The following is a 25,445-nucleotide window of genomic DNA, read 5'->3' as shown; positions in this document are numbered from 1 at the left end:
ACAAAAGATACAAATACAAGTCTTTAGACAATTTCTCATGGTTCTTACTTCAGCAGGAAGAGGAAACATCCACTCTACCCTAGATGCTGTATATCACTACCGCATTCAAGTTCATTTTCCCATTATTTTATTTTAAAAATGTATAGCCCACCCTCATTCCCGGACTGACTGGGCTCAGGACGGGTAACAACATCTACAATCATATAAAACCATAAAACATCAACATTAAATACACCAATCATAACATGTATAAAATCAGATGGCATTTGCATAAAACAGTAGTTGCCGCTGCAGAGCAGGTCGAACCACCATAGGTTGCAGAAAACTGGGGATGATGGGGAGGCCAGCAACGATGTAAACCTGACGGCTGTCCTTAGTTATAGGCCTGGCAGAATAGTTCCGCGTTGCAGGCCCTCAGAACTAGTTAAGGTCCTGCAGGGCCCTGATGTTGCTAGAAGAATATTCCACCAGGCCGGGGCCAGGGACGAAAAAGCCCTGGCCCTTGTCGAGGACAGCCGTACATTCTTCAGGCCGGGGACCACCAGTAGATTGTTACTCGTAGAGCGTAAAGTTCTCTGCGGAGTATACCAGCAGAGGCGGTCCCACGGGTACGATTAAGCATATTCAAAAGTTAGCTGATTCATCAAAATTCCACTACATTGATTTCAGTCTCTGTTAAGTACCAGATTTATGTTGTGGGCTTTAAAAAAACTGCCTAAAGAAAGAAGCTCACTGGAGTTTAATGGTGAATGACAAACTGAACATAGGAACCGCAATACCAAAATTCACCACTGACTGACCACTCAGTCCCGAGGAGTACAAAGTACATCAGTGTTCCAAGAAGACTCCTGCCTTACACTTGTGTAGCGAGGCTCATCTACTGGCCATGCTCTTCCAAAATTAATTAAAACTGAGTCTGAAACACTCGGAAACAAGATGCAAGGCTTGGTATTTAAATCCCTCAGAATACACACATAATACCCCTTGGCACGTTCCTGCCACATGCTTTGCCTCAGCTTTATTGGAACCATATCCTACAGACTGCAAACCAGGTAGCCCCAAGGGTAGCTCAAGTCGGTTGACTACAGGTTGGGAAGTGAACACACTTACATTTCTTTTCTGTAAACTGGTGGAGCAAGCAGGACTTTCCTACACCCATGTCTCCTGTTGAAATAAAGAGTTTAAACATTCAAAAAACTGCTCGTTTTATTACACCTTATCCCACCCTTCAAGGCAGGTGAAACGATATTCCCTATCTCCAGTTCACCCTTGAAAAACAAGGCCAGCCCAAGATCATCCAGAGACCGTCACTGCAGAGATCTGAACCCACATCTCCTTAGTCTGACACTGACCACTACACAACTCTAGCTAAAATTACAGTTATTTCTTGTGGAACTTTGTGTTACCCACAATCAGCCTTGGACAGGTACAGACTGTAGACCAATCTGAAACTATGTTTAACAAAGTTTCATTTTTAAAGTCTTATAGCATCATGAAAGACTGGAAGCAGTCCAGGTACCTGAAATTTTTAATGCAATTACCTGGCAGTGGAAGATTTCCTCCTATAGTTTGCAAAGGGTTTATAAGAGCTGGACAATTTCCCACTTTCAGAAAAATAAAAAAACCTCAGACATATTAGCGGCCATTCAGAAATATCACAAGACATTTCTGTAAGGAAGTGAGAATTCACTAACCCCTGACTTTTAAAGCTTGATATCAACAGCATGTAAGCCATGATACAAGGAAACAGATGCTTTGATCACAGGTGCCTGATGCCTGGCTGAAACCTTTCCCCCAGTCTTGTCTTCACAGCACTATTTGGGGGCCTGCATTGGACAACGCTGTGCCAAGTGCTGGACACAGGTCTGGGATAAATCCTACCACAACACTGGCTGAACGAACTGACCTGGGCCAAATCTCTTGATTTCACACCTCAGACTTTTAAACACAGAGCTTTACTAAACTACATGCGAGAATATTGTCGAAGGCTTTCACGGTCAGAGTTCATTGGTTCTTGTAAGTTATCAGGGCTGTGTGACCGTGGTCTTGGTATTTTTTTTCTTGACGTTTCGCCAGCAGCTGTGGCTGGCATCTTCAGCGGAGTAACACTGAAGGACAGTGTCTCTCAGTGTCAAGTGTGAAGGAAGAGTAATATATAGTCAAAAAGGGGTTGGGTTTGAGCTGAATCATTGTCCTGCAAAAAGTATCAAAGGTAATGTGCTAATCATTTTCCTGTAAGTATCAAGATAATGAGGGTGTGGTATGTTAATATGGAACCATTGTATCCTGAAGTGATCTGTCAATGTGTGAAATCCAAAGCTAATCCGCATGGCTATTGTGGACTGTAGTTTTTGTTAGTCTGGAGGTTTTCAGGACAGGTTTTAAGGCTTGGCTTCCTGTCCTGAAAACCTCCAGACTAACAAAGACTACAGTCCACAATAGCCATGCAGATTAGCTTTGGATTTCACACATTGACAGATCACTTCAGGATACAATGGTTCCATATTAACATACCACACCCTCATTATCTTGATACTTACCAGGAAAATGATTAGCACATTACCTTTGATACTTTTTGCAGGACAATGATTCAGCTCAAACCCAACCCCTTTCTGACTATATATTACTCTTCCTACACACTTGACACTGAAAGACACTGTCCTTCAGTGTTACTCCTCTGAAGATGCCTGCCACAGCTGCTGGCGAAATGTCAGGAAAGAAAATACCAAGACCACGGTCACACAGCCCGGATAACCTACAAGAACCAAACTACATGCAAGAAGTTCGTGCAACAGCAGAAACCTGCACAATGTTCTGTTTCTCTGGATGAAAAGCAAAGCCCAACTCTGTATGTGCCAGCTGCCATTCTGTTTTGTATTATTCATGGGGTTAAGAATGGGGGGGTGCAACATTGTTTCCTGGCATTTTTCAGATTTGGGTTTATTAAACCCAGAAATTTTCAAAAAATCCGTAGAACCCGGGTTTTTCAAACATTTTCGGGTTAATAAACCCAAACCCGAAAAATACCAAACCCAAAATGCATGCCGCCTGCCTTCTCTGGACTCCAGAGAAGGTAGGCACCGTGGATGTATGTCAGATCCCCATCACATCCCTTCTGTGGAATCGAGAGAACGGGGGCGGTGCAGATTTGAAATAAATCCATGCTGTCTGCGTTCTCCAGACTGTGGCAAAGGAAGGTGGCGAGGATGTGTGTCAGATCCCTACTGTCCCCTTTTTCCAGAGTCCAGAGAAGGCAAGTGGCACGGATTTAAAAACTTTTTTGGCTCCCAACCATTGCCGCCATTTTTTTGCCAGTAAAACCCCCCGCTTTTCGGTATTTTTCCGTTTTGTTTTTTTAATTCGTCATATTGATATGCACCCCCCCCCAGTTAAAAACTTCATAACATAAAACTACCACCAGGGGATGAGGTGTGTGTGGAGGGTAGCGCAGTGAAGCACACAGTATCTTGAATCTTAGGCTTCCTCACTACGTGAGAAAAGAAAACTGCTTCAGTTTTTAAGGAAGGTCTACATACCACGGACTGTTTCAAATTGACATTTTTCTACATGGGTGTTTAGAGACACACATGTGAGAAAACGATAACCGTCTCTGGAACTAGCATTTGGAGTTAAGGATAAAACTGAAGAGAGTTTGGTTTTTTCACATGATCTCCTTTTATTAGGTGGTCTTTTAAAGGGGAAGGACAAAAAGATTCCTGATGTTATGGGCCAGCCCCAAAGCTTGCCAAGAGCAGTTCGATCCCATTGCAGAAGCCAAGCCAACCATTCATACAGTGATATCTGTAGATGGGACATGTTTATACTTACCAATAATGATGTACTTAAAGATGTAGGAATAGTTGTAAGGTGCAGTTGCCATTGTGGCACTAGGGGGGGGAAAAGGAAGAGCATAACTTAAAAGTTATTTATTGGCATTCAAAGTCATTGCTTCCGATGATTAAGTTACTCATTTTGTACATTGACAACACTGAATTATTCAACAGGTTTAAGATAAAGGAGCTACAAAAAAACCAAGGCAGTTGAAATGGAAAGGATGAGGATCAGCCCAGATATTGTGTTTGAACTGACCATCCTTGAAAGTGAACAATTATTTTTGCAAAGTAAATAGCAACCACAGCAGTCTGACCACCATGCAGAGGCAGCCCCCCGCCCGCATCGGACTGAGACACTTCCCACCTGGAACAGCATTCTGCAGATGAGATGGCAGCAGAGAAGAGTCTCACAGCCACCACTGCTCAATTTTGCAAGTTTCTAGTGAGGAAACTTCAAACTGCCACTTTGGCAGTCACTCTTCCCGCTGCTCTACTAGAAGCAGAAAGAATCCCCCTACCCTCTCCAGCACAAAAATGAGTTGAACCCAGAAGGATTTAATTTCAAGTACGGATGAAATAACTGATGAGATTAACCAATACAATATTTAGGCCAATTAAGAAGTTGCCCATGAATAATCCAGCGGATTAAGAAAAACAAAAATGCTTGTAAAAACTGGTGGCAAGGTTTTAGAAGCAGCATATTCCCCCACCTTTCTTGCACAGGAGAGCATGCTTCTTCTAAGATGGCACCTTTTCTTAAATATGCACACAATGTGCACAAGGCTGTGACCAAAGGTTAGGATTAGGTTTCAGAAAACAGAGCTCCAAAAACTGAAAAATGAGTTTGGTTCCTAAATTTTGTGCAGCCTCCTAAATCCAAAGAAGTGTAACAAGACCTGTTCTAATATATATCTTCTCTCGGTGCCCCGCCAGTAGCATCCCTTTTGATCATGGCTCCTAAGGACTTTAACTTTCATTAGCCTGTAACTAACTTCAGAATTGAAGTTTTAATTTTTTTTCATCCTTTATGGAGGCTGAACATCAACGTGGTATATTACTTTAAAAGCATTAGGAACCTGAAGGATTATTGGGAGATTAAAAACAGTTTCCTTGAAAGCTGTCTGGTCGCAGTCTTATCTTATTTCTACACGTGTTGAGATTTTAGATACATTCTGTTCATAAGCCTTGAAGTTTATCTTGTTGAAACTTTCATGCATCTGGAGCTCCTTTCGGTACTTTAAAAGGGAAACATACGAAAAAAAGGAGTAGCCAGACAGTAGGCAGGATTGCCCCTACTTACAAACTCTAACCCTGCAGCTTCCCTTGGACCTCGGCCAGATACCTTAAGTGTCATTTCCTATTCTTGCTGCCTCTCCCCCTCCACATCTAGAAGGGAAGAAGTGCTTGCGCACAAAAGCAGCAAGTGCTGAGACTTAACAGCCAATGGTTCTCATCAAAAGCTGCCATCTTAAAACGGCAGACTACGCATGACCTGTACATCTTGCACCCTGCTCAAGAAGAGCAACTTCATCAAGCATACGTCAAAGCAGAAGAAGAGTTGGTTCTTATATGCCGACTTTCTCTACCACTTAAGGCCGAATCAAACCAGCTTACAATCACCTTCCCTTCCCCTCCCCCCAACAGACACCCTGTGAGGTAAGTGGGGCTGAGAGAGCTCTAAGAGAGCTGTGACTAGCTCAAGGTCATCCAGCTGGCTTCATGTGTAGGAGTGGGAAAACCAACCCGGTTCACCAGATTAGCATCAGCCGCTCTTGTGGAGGAGTGGGGAATCGAACCCGGTTCTCCAGATCAGAGTCGACTGCTCCAAACTACCGCTCTTAACCACTACACCATGTTGGCTCCCTGAGCCTGAGAAATGGGGTTAAGCTGTCCCAGAAAAGTGGGGGGAAATGGATTCTTCAACCTCAATGAAGAAGGGTGCCCAGTGGTGTTTCACACCACACACTTAGAAATTTCTCTAAACTGCAACGTACTATACACACACACACTCTTGACAGTGCTCGGGTAATTGTTATGCCCACTTACACTAAATGGGAAAGTGAAATGAGCACGCAAGGAGAGGTGTTTTTGCTTTAAGTTCTCTTAAATTTTCTCCTTGGTATTTGCTGACATTCTATTCTTGCATTGCCAAAGGGAATATTTAAGGGGGGGGCTACATTTTGCACCTGGTGTCATGCTTGGTGTTCAATTTGTGTGTGTGTGTAAAATTCTATGCCTTACTTTGGGGTCTTTTTGCCCCTACATCAGATTAGGAAAGTACTTTTCAATTCAGGAGTGGTGACATCTATCCATTAACAAGAACGGGCTGGCAGCTGATTCTGCCATTTAGTAAAATCTGTAGTGTTTTAGAGATGAGAAGGATTGAAGCGGAGGTAAAAACCTGGGAAACATTCCCCCCAGACCTTTTTCAATTTTTCCAATGGAAAAAAAAAAGGGAAGCACTGGAAAAAACTGCCTTGAAATACTTTAACGTGTTTTTAATGACAAGGATTCACACACTCAAAATTTATAGAATGAGAAATGTTTTGTAATACATTACACTGTGATAACTCCTATGTATATTTCAGACATACAATGTCTTTAAGAATGTTTAAATGTGAATAATATTAGAAGCAACTTGGTATAATGTGCTGCTCAATAAACAAATTTATCTTTTCCTACCTATTGTGAATGCACAAGACCATTTCTGTCCAAATACATTCTTTACCACATAATTTGTTTTATAATGGACTTATTTTTTCCTACTTCTCAGAGGGCTATGTGCTAACAGCTCACTCGCAAGTATTAGCAATTTTTTCTTGTAGAAAACTATGACACACTTTAAAATTCCATAAACACACCAATTAGTACAATTTTACATGCTAATTAACTCATAAATGATGCACTTTATGTTAAAGCTGTGAAACAAGCTTAGGGGTGATAGAAAATGTATTGCATGTATTTCAATTTGCCCCAAAATCCTTTTTTTGAAAACCAGAGAAAAGCAGGGTTTTTCCTATGGCTTCAAAATTTACCAGAAATTCACCCTGGGCTTGGAAGATTTTGCCACTGTGGTGCATGCCCTGGTAACATCTAGATTAGCTTACTACAATATGTTCTGTGTGGGGCTGCCCTTGAAGACTGTCCAGAAGCTACAGTTTACAGACTGCTGCAACCAGAACACTTACTGGAGTGGGTCATAGGGACCATATCACTCCAGTTTTGTTCTGTCTTCACTGGCTCCCAATTTGCTTCCGAGTCCAATTCAAAATGCTGGTATTAACCCATATGAAGTCACCCAACCACTCCATTCATGTTCAGATGCCCTGCTTTGGGTGACCCTGCCATCTGAGGCTAGACGCATGGCAACCTAAGAAAGGGCCTTTTTGATCATGGTACTGAAATTTGGAACTCCCTCTATTGTTGTCTTCTACCCCAACCTTGGGGACCGCGAAATGGGTGGAATTGCAGCACAGAAATGGTTTACATAAATAAAAACACTACTACGCTTATCACAGTAATCCCCTCAACAGCCCTGTAATGAATGTAGGCCACTCTCACCATCCCCACAGGCTGCTAGTGTAAGTTATTGCTATATTAATTGGGCTAAGGAATGTGTTTGTGCCTTGGTTTAGCAGTGCTAGTATTTGCTAAGGATAGGTTCTCTCCCCCCACACACTATTGTACCAAATCCCTCAATAAACTCTGTATTTCTTTTGAATTAGGTCTCTGTCATCCTTTCCCTACCAAAGACATGCTTGCTACTCACAGCCACCCCTTTAGGTAAAAGATCCTGGTTTACTGTGACCTGCACAAACATGCAAGCTAATTCCCCATGTTAATCTAAATTTATGTTTGTGTGGGTGCAGTAACATATCTTGGTGGAGGATGCGGGCACCTCGTGTCTAATCCGTGTATGTCTGAACTGGGGTACACGTGTTTACACATGTTGGTGGCACAGAGATAGCTGTGTCAATTTTTAGTACGAAAAACACACTAGGGCTGACAAGTATGCTTGCCACCAGCATGCAGGGGCCAGATGTCAGCCCAACACTGAACAAAGTTTCTCCAACCCCACACTTCTCCCAAGACTAGATGTGAGGGTCCTGGTTTCCCACTGCTATGCTTTGGATACACCTAGAATGCCAAGACCCTTCTCACAGGTTTCTCAGTGTCTTTCATAAGCCAGCATAATGAGAGACCTCAGGAGAAGTATGAATACACTGACCAGATTAGAGATGTGAAGGCCTGGAAGAATTGTCAGGAGGTCAGTTTCTGTTGGAATAAGTGAAGGACAAAGTTTACTTTAAAAGTGTAGTATAATTTTTTATGCAAGGCAATCTGCAGTATTAGGCCTTTTATGCAGAGACGTTTCCCCATGGACACCCCCACCACCTGCTTCAGAGCTTCCTTTTGATTATGCATGCCTTTTCAGCTGTCAGAGGTCACCTCGCTCTCCCACGTGTTTTGCCCATGTTTTCCAGATGCTGCTTTAGCATCTTACGTATACTGAGAATTTTCAAGATTTTTTTGTTTACATGTAAATAATGTTATGGCAATTAATATGCTATAAGGTGTTTAATGAAAAGGGAAAAAAATTGTCCGCGGCTTCAAAATGTATGGACATGTTATCTTTCTAGTGCAGACTGAGACGCTCTAAGCACAATTTCTTGCTATCTTCTGGTAGCCTCACTCCCCAAAATCTCATGTAATAAAACAGCAACCATAAATTTTGGCAGGCTACAAAGAACAGCCAACATTTACGGATGCCTAGATAGACAAATTGTGCAACAGATATTCTATTTGTACGTGAGAGTGTAAATAACCTTTCCTCCAAGCTATTTTCCTCCCCTGCAATTCAAAACTCAGCAACTTGAAATGTGCTCTATGGGACTCCATCCTCCTAGTCAAAGATGACAGTAAAAGCCACCAGCCCTGACACTTTTCTTTTGTTGCCTTAATTATCTGGCAAAAGCTAAAATACCATTTTCCTTGGCTTGAGCCAGCTTGCAGTAACCATGATGATACACCTTCAAGCAAGGTATTTGTTGAACATCCTTTTGTCTTCAGGACTACAGAAATTATAAATTCTGTAAACTGAGATGGTTTGAGCATCAGTACAAACCTCGCATTCTTGAGCTAGTTGTAATTACAAGCATATTTGCGAGGTGTTCCACTGAAACCAAGATGACCAATTCCCAGGCAAACATGCTTAAAATCAACTGCCAAAAAATAATTCTATACCTGAAATTCTCAAAAATGAATCCTCATTCATGTAGTAGAGCTGGTAATACTATCAGTCTCTAGAAGCTCACATCAAGATTTCAGGCACCTAAGACTTTTTCCAGTCCTGCTCAGAACCCCAGATTTCTGAAGACCTGCTTGTCAACAGCTGTCCCCAAGTTTTCTGCAGAAAGTATGGATTGCTCCTTTGTGACCATACAGGAAAAATACACCAAGACTTTGTTTTATTTTTCCTCTTCGGCCACAAATAACAAACTTAATTTTGATAGGCTACCAATGCAACCGCCCCAACTCAAACCAATCTTGGAAGCTAAGCAGGGTTGGCCCTCATTAATATTTGGATAGACCACCCAGGAATTCCAGGGTCCCTATGCAGAGGAAGGCACTGGCAAACCACCTCAATTAGTCTCCTGCCTTGAAAACCCTATGGGGTCACCATGAGTCAGCTGCGACTTAGCGGCACTTTAAACACACACTAAGGTGTGTGCATATTTGCTGAATGAGGGCATTCTGCACTAAAAAGCAAGCCACAGCCAATGTCTTCCTAAGGCAGTCAGAAGGCCAGTTTTACACAGAGCTCCCATTCACCACATTGTTGCAGGCTTAAGAATCATTACGTGACCCATAAGCATGAACACCTTTTCCCCCCTAATTCACCACAGGATCTAATTCACAATTTCTTATCCCCACTAGATAAAATTACATACATAAATACAGCTTTACATTGGGAAGAGATCACCCTCACTAGATAACTCAAAAGATTACATTTTCAAATTTACAATATTTTCAGTATCAATTCCCGTTCAGATGATAGCCACATTGGTGCTTCAAAAATAACACTGCTTCACTAGCAGATTTCTATAAAGTTTTATTCTTCCAAGACAATCTCTGTAGGTAGGGTTTCCACACTCCACAGTGGACACACCCAGATATTGCAGGCATTCCAAGTGCATCTTCTAGTCTTCACAGTACAATGCAAGCAAACCATGCCCCACTGAACAGCAGTGTCAAAAAATCTGAGCAGCTAGGCTAAGTAATAAAGCATAGATGATTGCTGTTACTTTCAAGAGGTAAATCTGTTATTTCTCTTCCTGTGAGAAATATTCTTACTGCTGCTTTTAAGAGGCAAAATTATGAAACTAAAATTACTCTGGAGCATTAAACAGTCACCCAACTGTAGGACTTTGACAGGACAGTAGCTGCTATTCCAGCCCAAAGTTTTAAATGTGACACCATACCAACGTAAAGTGTGACAAATGGTTAAGATGTAAAGCAACACTTCAAGCATTTAGAACAGATGTTTCCAAGCTACCTTCTACTTAGGAAGCCTACCTTCACAAACTTATCTTGAAGTGCAGGGAGGACCTGTTCTGGTCTCTCACTACCCTACTCTGTATTAGAACAGCCTTCCATACCAAGTTGTCAGTTGGTGTCAGACAGCTTTTCCCCACTATGTTCTTCCACACACAAGACTCTTGCTGCACTAAACCCCAGTCAGATACTGCACAGTGGAAACTGCATTAAGACAGAACACACCTATGCTGCTTAAGTTTTTCTTTCTTTCTTGCCTCCTGGGTTGGCTATCTTACTGCTGAACCTTCTCATTTTCCTAACACGATCTCATGTGCCATGTATATTATTTTATCAGTCCTTTAGGCCACTAGCTGCTAGATATTTTCAAAATCAGCCAAACAAAGAGTTCTTTAAATCTCAAAATTTATTACGAATATGTCACATGACACTGGACTGCCTGTGATCTCCGCTATAGAGGTTACAATCCCACAAAGCGTGCAGGTATCTGATACTACGTATCAAGCGTACTATATGTAGAATGCAAAAGCTGCCCTGCAAAAGTGCATTACTGAATTAACATGCTAATATTTGCCTCACTGCTTTACAGTTAATATTCACATACAGAAAGTCATGCTGATGTTGCTGTTTTCCCTGCTTTTTAAGTGCAAGAAAATAAAAATATCAAGTCCACTTCATTATACTCAGTAAGCATATTTTAAACTACAGCGCAAGCGATTTACCCCCATTCCAGGACCAACAGAGCAATGTTCCAAAAGTACAGCTCAATTTTATGCCAAAACACTAGCCCTTGTGGACCTATATCAAAACAAGCATACCCTAAGTGACTGTAGCACACCTCAACATTTTTTAATTAAATAAATTTTAAAAGACAGTTTAAGACAACAAGTATAAGCTGGCAAGAGAATTAACATATGAAACTGCCTTATTTAGAGTCAGACCACTGATTCACCTAGTCCACTATTATCTGCTTGCTGACCTCTCCAGGGTCTTGGACAGAGAAGGGTCTTTCCCAGCACCTGATCCCAGCTATTCTTATCTTGAGATGGCAGGGATTGAACCTGGGATCTTCTGCAAGTGATGCCAGTGTTCATTGAGCCAAGGTCCTTCTCGCTTTCCATCCCCAGCTTCCCTGGGCAAGAATACAGTTAACATCAAGCATTTCATGCTAAATACTATGTTAAATGTTGCCTACAGCCTTGCTCAAGCAAATTCTGTACCAAAACTCACACTGCTGGGGCCCTTATATCGTCATATTTGCATATAAATGTCTTTGCTTATTTTGCAGAATGACTGTTTAGCTATTCATGGAGAGAAGCAAAAAACAAAACAAAAAAACTATGCAGGACAGTAGCAATTTAAGACTAGACCTGCTGATCAGACCAAAAGTTCATCTAGTCCAGCACCCTGCTTCCTGGAAGCCCGCAAGGTGCTCAAAGACAATAGCCTTCCGTTTGACCAAGGCTAATCTTGCTCCTGATTCCAACCCAATGCCCACTGGCTGAGATTTACACCAGAATTAGCCTCATCTTTTCGAGCTTCTCCTTGTGGACAGAAAGATTAGAAATTAATTTGAGGTGGGGTTAGATTATTAAGCATGTCAGTTAAAAATGCAACTGCTGTAGAATCATAGAACTGGAAGGGGCCATACAGGCTATCTAGTCCAACCCCCTGCTCAATGCAGGATCAGCCTAGAGCATCCCTGACAAGTGCTTGTCCAGCCTCTGCTTAAAGACCGCCAGTGAGGGAGAGCTCACCACCTCCCTAGGTAGCTGATTCCACTGTCGAGCAACTCCTACTGTGAACAAATTTTCCTAATATCCAGCAGGTATCTTTCCGCCCCCAATTTAAACCCATTATTGTGAGTCCTATCCTCTGCTGCCAACAGGAACAGCTCCCTGCCCTCCTTGCGCAGAACTAATGCAGACCGCACATACAGCCCACGCTGGGAATCTCACATCCTTACTGTGCCTTCTCCTATGCCTTGGTACTCAACAGATGACTCGCTTTCAAATTCCATTCAGAACACATTGAAAAATGGGCATTCCACATCTCCTAAGACCTTCCATTTTGCAGGATAGGCTTAAAAGCCCAATCATTTTTTATATAAGGCATCACTCAATAATCCCTAAAAACATTCTATAGTGTGGTTATGAGGGAGTGGCTGACACAAACTTCCCCATTCACACTTCACAGTACCATTCCAAGTGTATCCTTCTAAGCCTACTGAAGGCAATGAGGGCTTAGAAGGGTGTAACTGTTCAGGATGACACTGTTAAGACTGCTACATCAACTCTCTCTGATGGGGTTAGTCTTAAATCAGAATGGGATGATTTTAAACTATTTCAAAGAGTGGATCTACTTAACGTTATGCTCCACATCCATTTCTTGCCTCTCAGCCTCTTCACATGAGATTTATTCTCAAACTGAAACATTTAGGGGGTTGGGGAAAGAAGAGAATGGCTTGCCACCATATCTTAATTTGGCTGCCCACCCTCCTGGTTTGTAGATTCCCCCTTGTTGTATACTCTCTCCTGCAGTGTACAGTAGAGAAGAGGAGCACTGCCTCAGGGAAGCTGCCCCATTTGACAGCTGCAATAAAATAATATCAGTTATCAAATTTAAATAGGATTTTGAATTACACCAACTAAATTTTTAGGGCTTCTTATAATCCTCAAAAGTGCTCAGATATGTAAAGCTTTTAGAAATGTTAAAAAAAAAACATGCACACTTGAATGCTTACATTTGAGATTCTACAGGTATTTTGCTAGTTCTTACAGCAACCCAAGATAGCGCTTATGTTATTTACAATCTGCTAGCTTTGTGTCCTCTGTAGTCAAGGTCTTCCTACCTTCCAGCATGCTACTCCGCTTAGCCAGCAGCTGCACTAGGCAAGCTTTGTTCACTATCACACACAGCAAGGGTCATGACAAAACTCAGCAAGGATGACAGGATACTCATGAGTCATGTGCATACTACTCATTTAGAGGCATGCTTAGGAGCATATACACAGCCAGTGGGGCTTTCAACTCTCCTTGAGACAGCAAGGCCCCACACTATTTCATAACCTAACTCTTTTAAACTTCTGCCTAACCTTAGTGCTGCTAGCTTGACAGAAAACATTTGCTGCAGGGTGCAATGGGCACTGGTCTCCCCAGGTTAACAGGGCCTCTACCAGATCTGATGGGGCGTAAAGTATGCACAGCCTGACAAAGCTGCATCCCAGAAATAGATGAAGCTTGGACAGCCAAAGTGGAGTTATGCTCAACACAACCTTCCAAGAGGAACCTTGTCAATACTGCACCAACATTCTGCTCTGACATGCCAGGAGAAAGTATGAAGGTGGGTGTAGGCGTATGAAATTGCTGCCTCTGCTATAGTTTCTTTTCTCTCCTTGTTCTTGCCACTCCCTCTCCTTAACCCTGAAACTGAATTCAGGAAAGACAGAGGTGATACTGGTAAAAAGGCCAATTGTATGCGGCTGCCACTAACACGAATCAATGGCACAACAGCCCACTTCTTTGATTTGGTGAAAAGCTTGGAAATAATATTGGATCTAGAAAGAAAAGCAAGTTTGGGGTGTGGCTATGACCACTTTCTATTATCTATATCTAGTGTGCCGACTGCCCCTGACCATGCTGACCTTGCCAGGCTTATCCATGACACTAGCACCTTAAGGCTAGACTACTGTCATGTGTTATACATGGGGCAGCCCTTGAAAACTGTTTGGAAGCTTCAGTTAGAACAGAATGCTGCTGCTAGACTACTGATTGGTTTATGCCAGTATGACCATGTTACATGTGTACTTCACTGGCTACCTGTTTGTTTCCAGGCACTATTCAAGGCGTTGTTACTTTAAAGCCCTTCACAGCCTAGCACCCACAAATCTAATTGCCGTCTTAACTTGATATACATTAATGTACATGATTTAACTGTGTCTGTTTATATTTTGTAAGCTATCTTGGGCATTGTGAAAAGGCAGGATACAAATGTTTTAAATGTATAACCCCCAAGGGAAAAAAATGATTTAAAAGCTTGCTTATCCTGGTCTCTCTTCATTTTTAATATAAAAAGAGAAGTTACTTAGTGGGAATGCAGCACTGGACAGGTAGCTCCATAGCTCAAGATGCAGTAGGGAAAGGGGGTCTAAATACTACGTCTTTTCCAAACAAAGAGGAAGTGTTCATGCAATTGCAAATCCTACAATGATTAATGAGCACTAAGAAGTCAAGCCTGGTTTTTCAGCTGCCAAGTAGAGCCAACATGACATGGCTGCCAAATGCTAGCATGTTCAGTTTATATGACAATCGTAAAATGAAGCCGACTTGGACTGCAAATACTACTACTCCTTTAGAGGAAGGGTTAAAATACAAGCAGGAAAGGCAGCAGCAAAAGAAAAACCAACAACGAAAAATGCAGTGTTATGAACACAATGCACAAATTGTTGGGGGTGGGGGGGGGGAGAACACACAGCAGAAAGCCAATGGTGACTGTTGAGGAGGGAAAGATCTGTGGATCATTTACAAAATATTCAAAAAGAGTTCCTACCCACCATGTTTAGGCGAGGAAATCCTCACATTTATCTTACACAAAGATACCGCTATTAATGTTTAGGAAGCTTTCCCCACACCCCCAACTTCAAACATATTTCAACAATGACATATGTTGCCCAATGTGACTGTGAAATCAACTTCCTTGCGTATTTTCAAGTATGAAGCCAGCACCTGTAGGGATAATTTAGATATTCTAAGATAGAAGACTGGACTATTAGACTACAAAGTTCCTTGAACCTATAATAAAAGCAGAAGGCATTGCCTATTTACACTAAAAAAACTGAGCTGCTTGGTCAAGCATTCTACTCAGACATTACTTCCTCCTCCAAACAGTTACAAAGCAGGAACCACAGTGTCCTGTCACTTGATTTGGGGTCATCAACTTAGTACCGAAAAGAATGCATGCTCTGCTACAGAGGGAACCAAAATGCTACACATGCTGTATTTATGAATGAGGCTTGCTGAGGGCAGGCCCTAATGGGAGTATGAAGCTACTGTCTTGTTAAACCTTTGCAGTCGCCACTCAAAAGCAAAATGCCAACATCAACAGTAGATACTGCATCAAGAGCATCTTCAAATATATTTCCTGTCCCATATACACATTCAACTGCTATATTCGCTTGAATTTCATTTATAAGCATTAAACAGAAACTTTAGCATTTCAACTCCATTGTGTACATGACTGCCTTCTAGCAGCGAGAGGATGCCTGAGCAATCTTAGACACTGGCCATCCTTAACCAAAAACAAGCTACTCCCACACTAAACTACCTCCCCCCACCCCAAATATAGCACCTCCAGTAACTTGTTAAAGCAATACCTGTAAACTGAAGATAAGCAAGACAAACCAAATCAAAAGTGTTAATAAATCTACACATGTACATTTCTAGACCAAGATTATAACACTGTTGGGAATATTTACCTGACCAAGCACAACCATAGTTATTAAGACTGCAATCCTTTGAAGCCAAAGGAATTTAAGCAACTCATGTGAAGGACCGCAACCTAAACAATAGCATTACTGGGGAGTGTAGGGAAGCGTTTCTGTGATGAAGGAAGGTCATGTATCAAAAGCAGTAAAGGGCACAGTGCCATTACTCATACTTATTACTATACTAACTGTTCAAATATTACAATGAATTCACATACACCCTGCATGTACATCTGTTTGTAAAGAAGAGTCAACGTGCATTCACTTAACAAATTAAACAGAGGACCGGTACCTGAATAAATGTGGGGTTTCAATCACACATCCAGGCATACAAGCATTGAGCACAACATGAAAATCACTTAATGCACATATAAAAAAATCAAGTGTACACTGTACATGGATTGTCTGTGCACTTTAACTTGCGAACAGAGATAGTATCTTAACACTCCTGGTAATAACTCAGATATAACAGTGTTGTCTGCAGCCAGTGCCTCCAATCACCAGTGGTACCATAAGTGAAGAGAACCTTCTTTATAGGATGAATATGACAAGTTCCAGGTGTTAGGAAAGGCCTCACCCTGCAACACTCTGAACAGCCAGAGTAGACAATAACATTGTCCATCACAATCACTTGCCTACACAGGACGCAGAAATGGAAGGCAAGAGAGAAGAAAATAACTGGGGCTTCGGCACGAACTTGGATTTGTTATTTATATTTGGTAGACTGACCAAAGTTTGTTGCACAAGCTGCTGTTTGAAATGCAGCTATGTTAACAGTCGTAATACTCAAGGAGTATACAGTTGCATTCTATATAATGCGTTAACTTGGCAAAAGAAAAAAGAGAACCTGTACTCTAATATGTATGAGTCCTTTCATATTTGTTGTATTCTTTGTCAAGACAGGCCTGTGTCTTACTCTTATGTCGCCACAATTTCTCTCTACAGCTGTAGGCTTATGTTGGTGCTGCATTGCTTCACAACTGTAGGTTCTCCTGACCGAACATGCTCCCATGAAGGAAGTATTCCTACACTCAGAAACTAGCATGCCAGGGAGAAAGCTATGGTAGAACACTTTCTCTAACATTCAGGTTTTCTATATTCAGAAAATTTGTGCACATGCAGGAGCATTCCAACATGTGAGCCCCACATGAAATCTGAAGTGGTACATCTCCAAGATAAATTAGGCCACACATTCGAAGGTGTTTTATCCATCCTACACTAAGATACACAGTAGGGGGTGGTCAAAAGTTGACCCCTGAAAGAAGTCTCAATAAGCATGTGTGACTTGAAATAATTCTCAACCCTCCCACAATCACCCACCTGCAACTTCCTCCCAAGTGTGCTTAGGAATTCTGCCCCAGTACAGGGAAGTTCTCACCAAGACCTCGGTTCTACACAATTATTTATATGGCAACCAATACAAATGTCCTTTTCAGAAAGTCTGTAAACTAATACAAGAATATGGAGTCATCTCAGTTCAGGTTACAATCTCGAATCAGTATCTTTTGAAGCATATGCAAACCTCATCCCCTCTAGATAGCAAGACCAGAGAGAGACATCCAACAGAAAGATTTCACAAGGCTTTCCAGACTATAGCCAGTCTCCCAAAGGAAGGACATTTCACAGTTCTGAGGAAGCCCCATACATGCCCTTGTTGCAAAGATGGTTAATTTTTTTCACACTTATTAAAATACTCCTACAAGAAACTAAAAACAAAACCTGTTAGCAGAATACCTAAAACTATCTAAACAGCAAGTTAAGAACGCAATTAAGCAAAAGACAACAGCCAAAAATAGAAGGCAAGACTAAAAACAGCAACTCCCAGATTACATTTTTTGTTGATTTAAGAGACTGACTTAACTCAAATGAAAAGATGCAGATTCCAGATATTGTGCAATAAAAACCTGTACAAGAGCAAGTCCCACTGAATTCCTCAGGGCTTACTCCTATAGCAGCTTTAGTTTTCTATTAAGAAGGCGCTGATGCTTACCTTCAAACAACAGTAATGGCCTGGGAACAAAATACCTTAAGGACTGCTTTCTCCTATACCGAACCCAGCATGTTTGTAAGGTCCAAAGCCTTGCTTCATAAGGCCTCCTATTCTGAAGCTTTGCTTCATAAGGCCTCCTATTCAAAAGGAAGCCAGACAGCCAAAAGATACAGGACCTTCTCTCTGGCGGTGCAGTCTCTGAGCATCCTCCCTGCCTACAGTCACCCATTGGTTTGTTTTTTAAGCACCAGGAAAAACATTATTTTCCCTGACATTTGGTGGTTACATATATTAGCCAGCTATATTAGTTATCATTTTAAACTATTTATTCAATGTTTGAAAGAGGTAAACAGTATTGCAGTGGAAGGAAAAAGCTACAGGCAAGCAGACAGTGAACAGAAAGAACTTGACAAAAAGAAAATTAAAGTTTCAGGCAAGCCCCTCCTCAATTCTTGGGAAAGGAATATGCCTCAGTAGAAAGCATGGAGAAGGTCCCAAAATGTCTGGCACCTCCTATTATTATTATTTTGTGTAAGTGCTTGAAAATACTTTTCTCTACAGAAGACACTGGAGAGTCACTGCCAGTCAGCATCCACCATTCTGAGTTAGATGGGCCACTGATCTAACTCAGTATAAGGTAGCTGCAGAGTCTCACATATTCACCATGAAACTTTCTAACAGTAGTTTCTCTTGAAGGGGGAAAAATGATTCTTTTTCAGGATTCTGATTAAATCATAATCTTCCCTCAGTTCTAAGAAGTCAATGCTATAAAGACAAAGTTACTTCGCTCTCCCTATATTAAGAGTTCTTTACTGACCATCTTATTAGCAACAGTTTAATCACAGGTTAACTTCAACTGAAATATACATGCTAACTTACAAAAATATATTGAATGTTTACATTAGGAAACTACTGTTTAGATACATGATGAGGAACAGAAGAGTGGATATAGTTCTCAAATTAAAATGAGAATCCTCAAGACACAGCATCCTACTGAAGTGGTTCCACTATAGCTCTGTGAATTCAGCTGCAGCCTAAAACACTGGAAAAATAAATCAATTAATGCAGTACACAGTAGTACAATTTTGAGTTAAAGATCTAAAAAGCAATCGCTGTATGTGTAGCCAATTTAGAGATGTTGTTTTTAATAAAGTGTGTAACATTTAAAAAATGCACCTTCTCTAGTGTATCACACACAGGAATAAGTCATGTTACCAAAAAAATGTGCTAACTGTACACCAGCTATATTGCCAAATGCACAAATCAAAAGGAAGGTCATCTTGCACCTGACATTTCCCCACACAATGGATCCTCAACACCTAAGTGGTGCAAAAGCAAGTATTTATATTTGCTGCACACTGATGCCATGCACATTTTCTCCTTTACTACTCTTATTACTTCTTAGTGGGGGGGGAAAGCACATAACACACCTCAGAGAGAAAATTTCACTAATACATCTGCACGAATGGCACACAGGCAAAGCTGCTATGCCCTGGCAGCTGACAGGTCTTGAAAAATAGTGCACTGCATGCACATATTCTAATACTTACAAGTGTGCACATGTGCCACATCAGACCAGTATAATAATAAATTCATGTATAAAATCTAAGGACAAAAAAAACAGGCATGTACCTAACTTCTACCCTGCTTCACACACAAGGGAGGTGGGAGATGTGCCCACATAAGGTATACACTAAATACACTACTGTAACTGCATTTATATTGCAAATGCAGGCTGTGAGATAATAGATAATAATAGAAAAACGTACTCACATATTGAACTCCCAAGTAAATACCTAAGATTTACAGTACCATTGACATACTTGTTCCTTTACAGAGTTTGAGAGACAAGGCAACAGGTCCCTGCTCTGAGTTTACAGCATGAACAGTAACAACTGATGGACAAGAAGAGAAACAAGGACAAGAATATAGTTAGGCTCGGATGCTAAAGCCACAAACAGCAGACAAACTAGCTAGTGAAAACCTCAAAGCTTACTTCTAGTTAAACGTGCAAGACCAGCTTTACACAAATTCAGTCACATGACTCTCCAGTCAGACCACTAGCAAATCTAACACAGTTTTGTCTCCTCTGACTGGAAGCAGTTCTCCCAGGTCCCAGGATAGCACGTGCTCTACTTCCTCACTTACAAGGGAGTGAGTTCCACTGTGGGAGATATATTCAAGTAACACACACAAGGAGTCTTGGAAATGCAGAGCACACCTTCCCCAGCTAAGTCAACGAGACTCCACTTGATCCCTAGACATGCTTATCTTGGGGTAATCTGCCATGTGCGGGCACACAACACGGGGGACACAAACTGAAGTATATCACTTGACGCGTGTGCACATCCATGGCTTATTGGTAAGGTTCCAGGTTCAACCCCTGGCGCTTCAGACAAGAAGGATTTCCAGGAGCAGGTGTTGGGAAAAGGTCTTTGTCTGAACAAGGCCCTGGGGAGCCACTGCCAGTCACAACAGACAATACTGAGCCAAAGGAACCCCTAGTCAAGACTTAGTATTCTGACTTGATTTATGGCAGTTTCATACCTAAGAACATAAGAAAGGCCCTGCTGGATCAGACCAAGGCCCATCAAGTCCAGCAGTCTGTTCACACAGTGGCCAACTAGGTGCCTCTAGGAAGCCCACAAACAAGACGACTGCAGCAGCACCCTCCTGCCTGTATTTAATATAACAGGCATGCTCCTATGAAGGTACGAATCCCACCATCTCACATACAGTGGCAAAGTTTTGTTATATTGCCACCAGAATACGGAGATTGTTGTTGCTATGTCAAACAGCTCGTTAATTGCACGACTGTGTACTATTGTGATTACTCCTTTTAAAATTTTCATTGTTACGCTGGTCAATGAATGTATTTAATAAATCTAATCCAGGGGTTCGCAAACTTTTTCAGTCATGGAGCCCTTTTCAGGAAAGAAATTCGTCATGGAGCACTAATTTTCACCTAGCCCCTATATACTACACCGAACGACAGTAGTATTTCTCTTTTCAATCTCTTCATGGAGCACAGTTTGGGAACCTCTGATCTACTCTGCCTGTGGTTCCGCAGCACCTAATAAAATAGGCATGCTCCTCTGATCCTGGAGAGAACAGGGATGCATCTTGTGCGTGCCTCGCACAGCCAGCACAACCCTTCGGGACACGATGGGACCACCTGCAGGGCGAGGGTGCACGCACAGAATCACAGAGTTGGAAGGGACCGCCAGGGTCACCTAGTCCAACCCTTGCACAATGCAGGAAATTTACACTACCCATCAGGCCTCGAATCAATCTAATATATAAATATATAAATAAATATATAAATATATATAACTTTTTATTATTTTTATAATAAGAAAAAACAAAACAAATTATAAAAAACAAAGAAAACAATAACAAAAAATATACAAAAAGAGCACTTATACATCATTCAAAATTACCCCATACCATATGAATTATAAAATACACAGTGCTCTAATACCCATCACCCACCTTAAGTGTGTCCCACCACCAACAGACTCCCGGAGAAGTCTTTTGACCGTATTTAAAATTATCTTATACTATTATTACTATAAAAAACATTACCTTTTGTCTATAATTCATTAACTATACTTGTAAAATTCATTTTCGCCAGTTTATCCCAAAATGCGACGGCCTGTAGCCATGGTTTTTTTTTTAAACTCTTCCATATCTTTACCATGTAAAGAATCTGTAAGTTTGGCCATCCGCACATGCACCCACATTTTCTCTCTCCAGTCTCTGACGGAAGGTTTATTTATTTGCTTCCAGGTTTTTTCCTGCTATTATAATTCTTGTGCCGCAAAGCTATATTGACCTATAACTTATCACACCAGGCCGAGGCCATGTCTACGGGAGCCGGCCCTAACAGAGTGACTGCCTTGCTGGGACTTCTTGGGGAAACAGAGGAGGAGGCCCAAACGAGAGCCACGCCGGCCGCGGCTGCAGGGGCAGCGGAGAGGCCTACCCGCCTCGAGAGACCTTCCCCTTAGGCGGCCAGGCCAAGCTTCCGCCGCAAGGAGCAGCTCTCGCTCTCCCGCCGCCGCCCCCCCACGCGCTCGACGCCCCCCGCCAAGGGCGTTGCCAGGCAACCCCGTGAGGAGGGCGAGCGGGGGGGAGTTGAGGCCTACCAGGGCGGGGAGGAGGGGGGCGCTGCCCTCTCGCGTTTACCTGGGCTCGGGCGGCTGGTGACTGGGCAGCTTGGCTCTGGTGGTGGCGGCGGCGGCGGCGCGACGTCTCCCCTTCTCCTTCCGGGGCCTCCCCTCAGGCTCAAGCCGCGATCGAGCAAAGGCGGCGGCGGCGGCTCCACTACTGCTGCGCGCGCACCACGACAACGGCAGCGGCCTCCTCCTCTCTCCTCCCCCCTCCCTTTCCTCCCTCCTCCCTTTCCTCCCTCCTCTCTCCTCCCCCCCTCCCTTTCCTCCCTCCTCTCTCCTCCCCCCCTCCCTTTCCTCTCCCCGTCTATTTTTCCCTCACCACCGCCCTCACACACGCTCAATCCAAGATGGCGGCGCACGCGCCTCTTCCCCTTACACGGCGCTTCTCCGCCCACTCCTTCACAGGACGGAGGTAAGACGGGAGACGAAAGGAGGCAGAGGGAAGGGAAGAGAGCGGGCCCGCGGCCGACGGCAACCTAAAAATAAAAGACGGATGTATGGGGAAAGAGGCCTCAGCCACGCCCCGTCGCCTGTGGGAGAGGAAAGGGCCAATCAGAATGACAAGGAGGGGCGGGGTGTTCGTTGGGGAAGGGTGACGGAGGGGAAGGGAGGGGGATAGTCGCGGCCGGTCTCTTGAGCGGCGGCGCGCGAGCATGCGTTCTTGGAAGAGAGAGAGGAAAATCCCATCCTGGGGTGGGCGGGCGTAAAATGCAAACGGGAATTTTTTTGTTTCATCCAAAAATCACGCTTTTCCTGTTGGTGACGCCCGTCAGGCAAGACCTGCAGCACTCTGCGGCCTCAGCTCCGTGCAAATAAGCGTGGGAGGCCCTTCACAACAGTTGTGCAGCCCTCTGCTTTTTTATTATTATTATTTTTTTATTGTTTTCTAATTTAATCACATAGATTTCCATCATTCATTTAACGTAATTATACAATACACAGGATATATATCTAATCAATGTGAATCTTCTATCTGTTCGACTCCCCCTCTCCCCTCCTCTATCCATTTAATATCTCTGTTCCTCCTGAAGCGCCCTGGTTGTCTTATAGGGTCCAATGAAGACAACTAGGAGGAGCTTAAAAAGAGCAACAGTTCTTTATTTAGCGAAACACCTGGGGGTGAAATAACCCACAAATAAGATGCAGAGTGACTCACCCTGAGAAACAAAGGAAAGTCAGTATCATTTATGCATTCGCATGGGGCAGGCCCATGGCTGCTGACAAGCAGATTGATACACAAAAGCACCCATGCCCATTAAATGTCTACTTCACTCTCATCAGCATAACCGATAGATATTGGCCAAAGGCGTCACTTAGTGAGTGCCTGAAATTGTGAGCTCGGTAACCAGAAACCACATTCCTGAAGATGAATGTAATTCAGAGCTCTCTACTGGTGAGAGGCCGTACCAGGCACAGAGAGCTCCCGGATGCCAACTTCCCCAAAGCTTCCATGTGCGTGTGTATGAATACATAGTGTTCTAAACCAGCCCTTATATCTGGGCATTACACTCCCTTTGTATCTAACTTCTAATTCATTATAGTAATTCACATGTACATTTTAATCACATATCCCATCTAGGTTTTAACATTAGTATTACTTCTACTTGGGTCGATTGAAATAGATCAAAGCATAGCCTTTAACGTACCCCAAGTTAAATTCATTAACACAATATGTTGTCCGTGCCTCCCATTCTCCCATGGAGCCCTCTGCTTTTGACAGATGCCCAACAGGCAGACATTCGACAGCAGCTTCCCCATTCTTGAGGGGATGAGGTTTGCCTGTGGAATTTCTTTGTGTCACCTAGCCATCCTGCAAGTTTTTTACTGGCCACCTGTAGTTTCTTTCCCTCAGATTTTTTCTCAAGTATTTTCTTGAATAAGCCTGATAGTTTGGAACGGGAGTGTGCTTAGAAGTTGGTATCTGGCCTTTCTGCACCTCTAAGCAGCATATAATCAAGGTGCCTTCTTCGTTGTGGCCCCCACTTTGTGGAACGGCCTGCCTGAGGAGGTCAGGAAGGCTCCCACTCTCCTGGCTTCCCGCAAATATGCAAAACTGAATTATTCAAGATGGCTTTTCTATGCAGGCCGTAAGAGTTGCACCGTTCTAAAATGATTCACAAAATTACTTGGAGAAATTATTAGGAAGTGTGGTCTAGTCTTGATCAGGCTTGTCCAAAATGCGTGGCCCAGGACGGCTATGAATGCGGCCCAACACAAAACCGTAAACTTACTTAAAACATTATGAATCAGCTATCGTTAGTGTTAGTGTATTTTATATGCAGCCCAAGACATTTCTTCTTCCAATGTGGCCCAGGAAAGTCAAAAGATTGGACACCCCTGCTCTAGATATTCCCATCTCACTCTCTGGATATTCCCATCAACTATCAAAATTTGGTGACACGACCTCTCCTTCGGGCAGATGCTAAACACACATGAGCACCACCAAGAAAAAGTTGGGTTGGTAACAACACACTGACTGGCAGTCTGCCAGACCTTTAAAGTAATTGTAGATGAATGGAAGGAAAAATGCACCTCAGCTTTACATAAAACCCCACTAAAAGGACATGTCTTTCCCCATTTAACATGATGTCATCTATCTATTCATTATTTATTTAGTATTTCAACTTAATTTGAGCTACAAATCTTCAGCTTGGAATGTTTTTGTTTTTAATGCCAGTACTTGGTTATAGCGTACTACGAAGTAATAATAAGTATCTAAATTGAATGTTATGTTATTTTGCTCTTAGACATTTAGGTGTGTTAACAGCAACTCAATCAATAAGATTATTGATAACATGAAATTAAAATATTTTTAAAATGTTTTAATATTTAAAATATTTTAATTAATTTTTAATTTAAATTTCTTTTTATCTTCCTGTTTTTTTCCTCCTCCCTTTGTTGACTTCCTCGTGTCAAATTTTACATCATAAGCCCATTGAGGCAGCAACTTGTCTTGTTCTCTGTAAAGCACTGTGTATACTATTATTATGCCTCTGAGCATAATAATTCATCCTCAAACTCCAGAGATTAAAGGGAAAATCTTCCAGGCATGGTTTCAAAGTAGACCTGCAAAGTTGCACCCATCTTATCAGACAACTAATTTTTGTTCTGTTAGAAGCCGACTGAAATTATTTTGTCACAGTAGGAACTGATCCCAAACTCATCCCTATAGCTGGAGAGGGGTTAGCTGAGGTACAATATCCAGCTGCAATCCTCAAAATACTTCCCTAGGAGTAAGCTTATGTAGGATTGCACTGCAAAAATATTTCATTAAAAAATGTAAGCCCCCCCACCCCAATAACTACCCACATTGAATAAAACATGAGCTGCACTTCCCCCAGTCAAACACTGGCTACAAAGACCCACAGACACATTCAGAGAAAAGTCTGAAGATAAATAATGCATCATAA

The 25,445-nt window shown here is 42.4% G+C and overlaps 1 protein-coding gene across 1 annotated transcript in view; it reads right to left on the bottom strand.

The window, feature by feature from the left end:
* RAB14 (RAB14, member RAS oncogene family) overlaps positions 1-22,234 on the bottom strand; it is a 28,192-nt gene extending 5,958 nt beyond the window's left edge. Inside the window, exons 1-3 of the mRNA XM_056860309.1 lie at positions 22,049-22,234; positions 3,829-3,887; positions 1,111-1,164 (exon numbers count right to left, since the gene is read on the bottom strand). Of these exons, the coding sequence (XP_056716287.1) occupies positions 1,111-1,164; positions 3,829-3,880 (106 nt within the window). The 5' untranslated portion in view covers positions 3,881-3,887; positions 22,049-22,234. The remainder of the gene's footprint in view (positions 1-1,110; positions 1,165-3,828; positions 3,888-22,048) is intronic.
* Between the last annotated feature and the right edge of the window lie 3,211 nt (positions 22,235-25,445).

Source organism: Euleptes europaea, chromosome 14 (genome assembly GCF_029931775.1).
Source record: "Euleptes europaea isolate rEulEur1 chromosome 14, rEulEur1.hap1, whole genome shotgun sequence".
NCBI classification, from domain to species: Eukaryota; Metazoa; Chordata; class Lepidosauria; order Squamata; family Sphaerodactylidae; genus Euleptes; species Euleptes europaea.
This window is presented reverse-complemented; position numbering and strand designations above follow the sequence as displayed.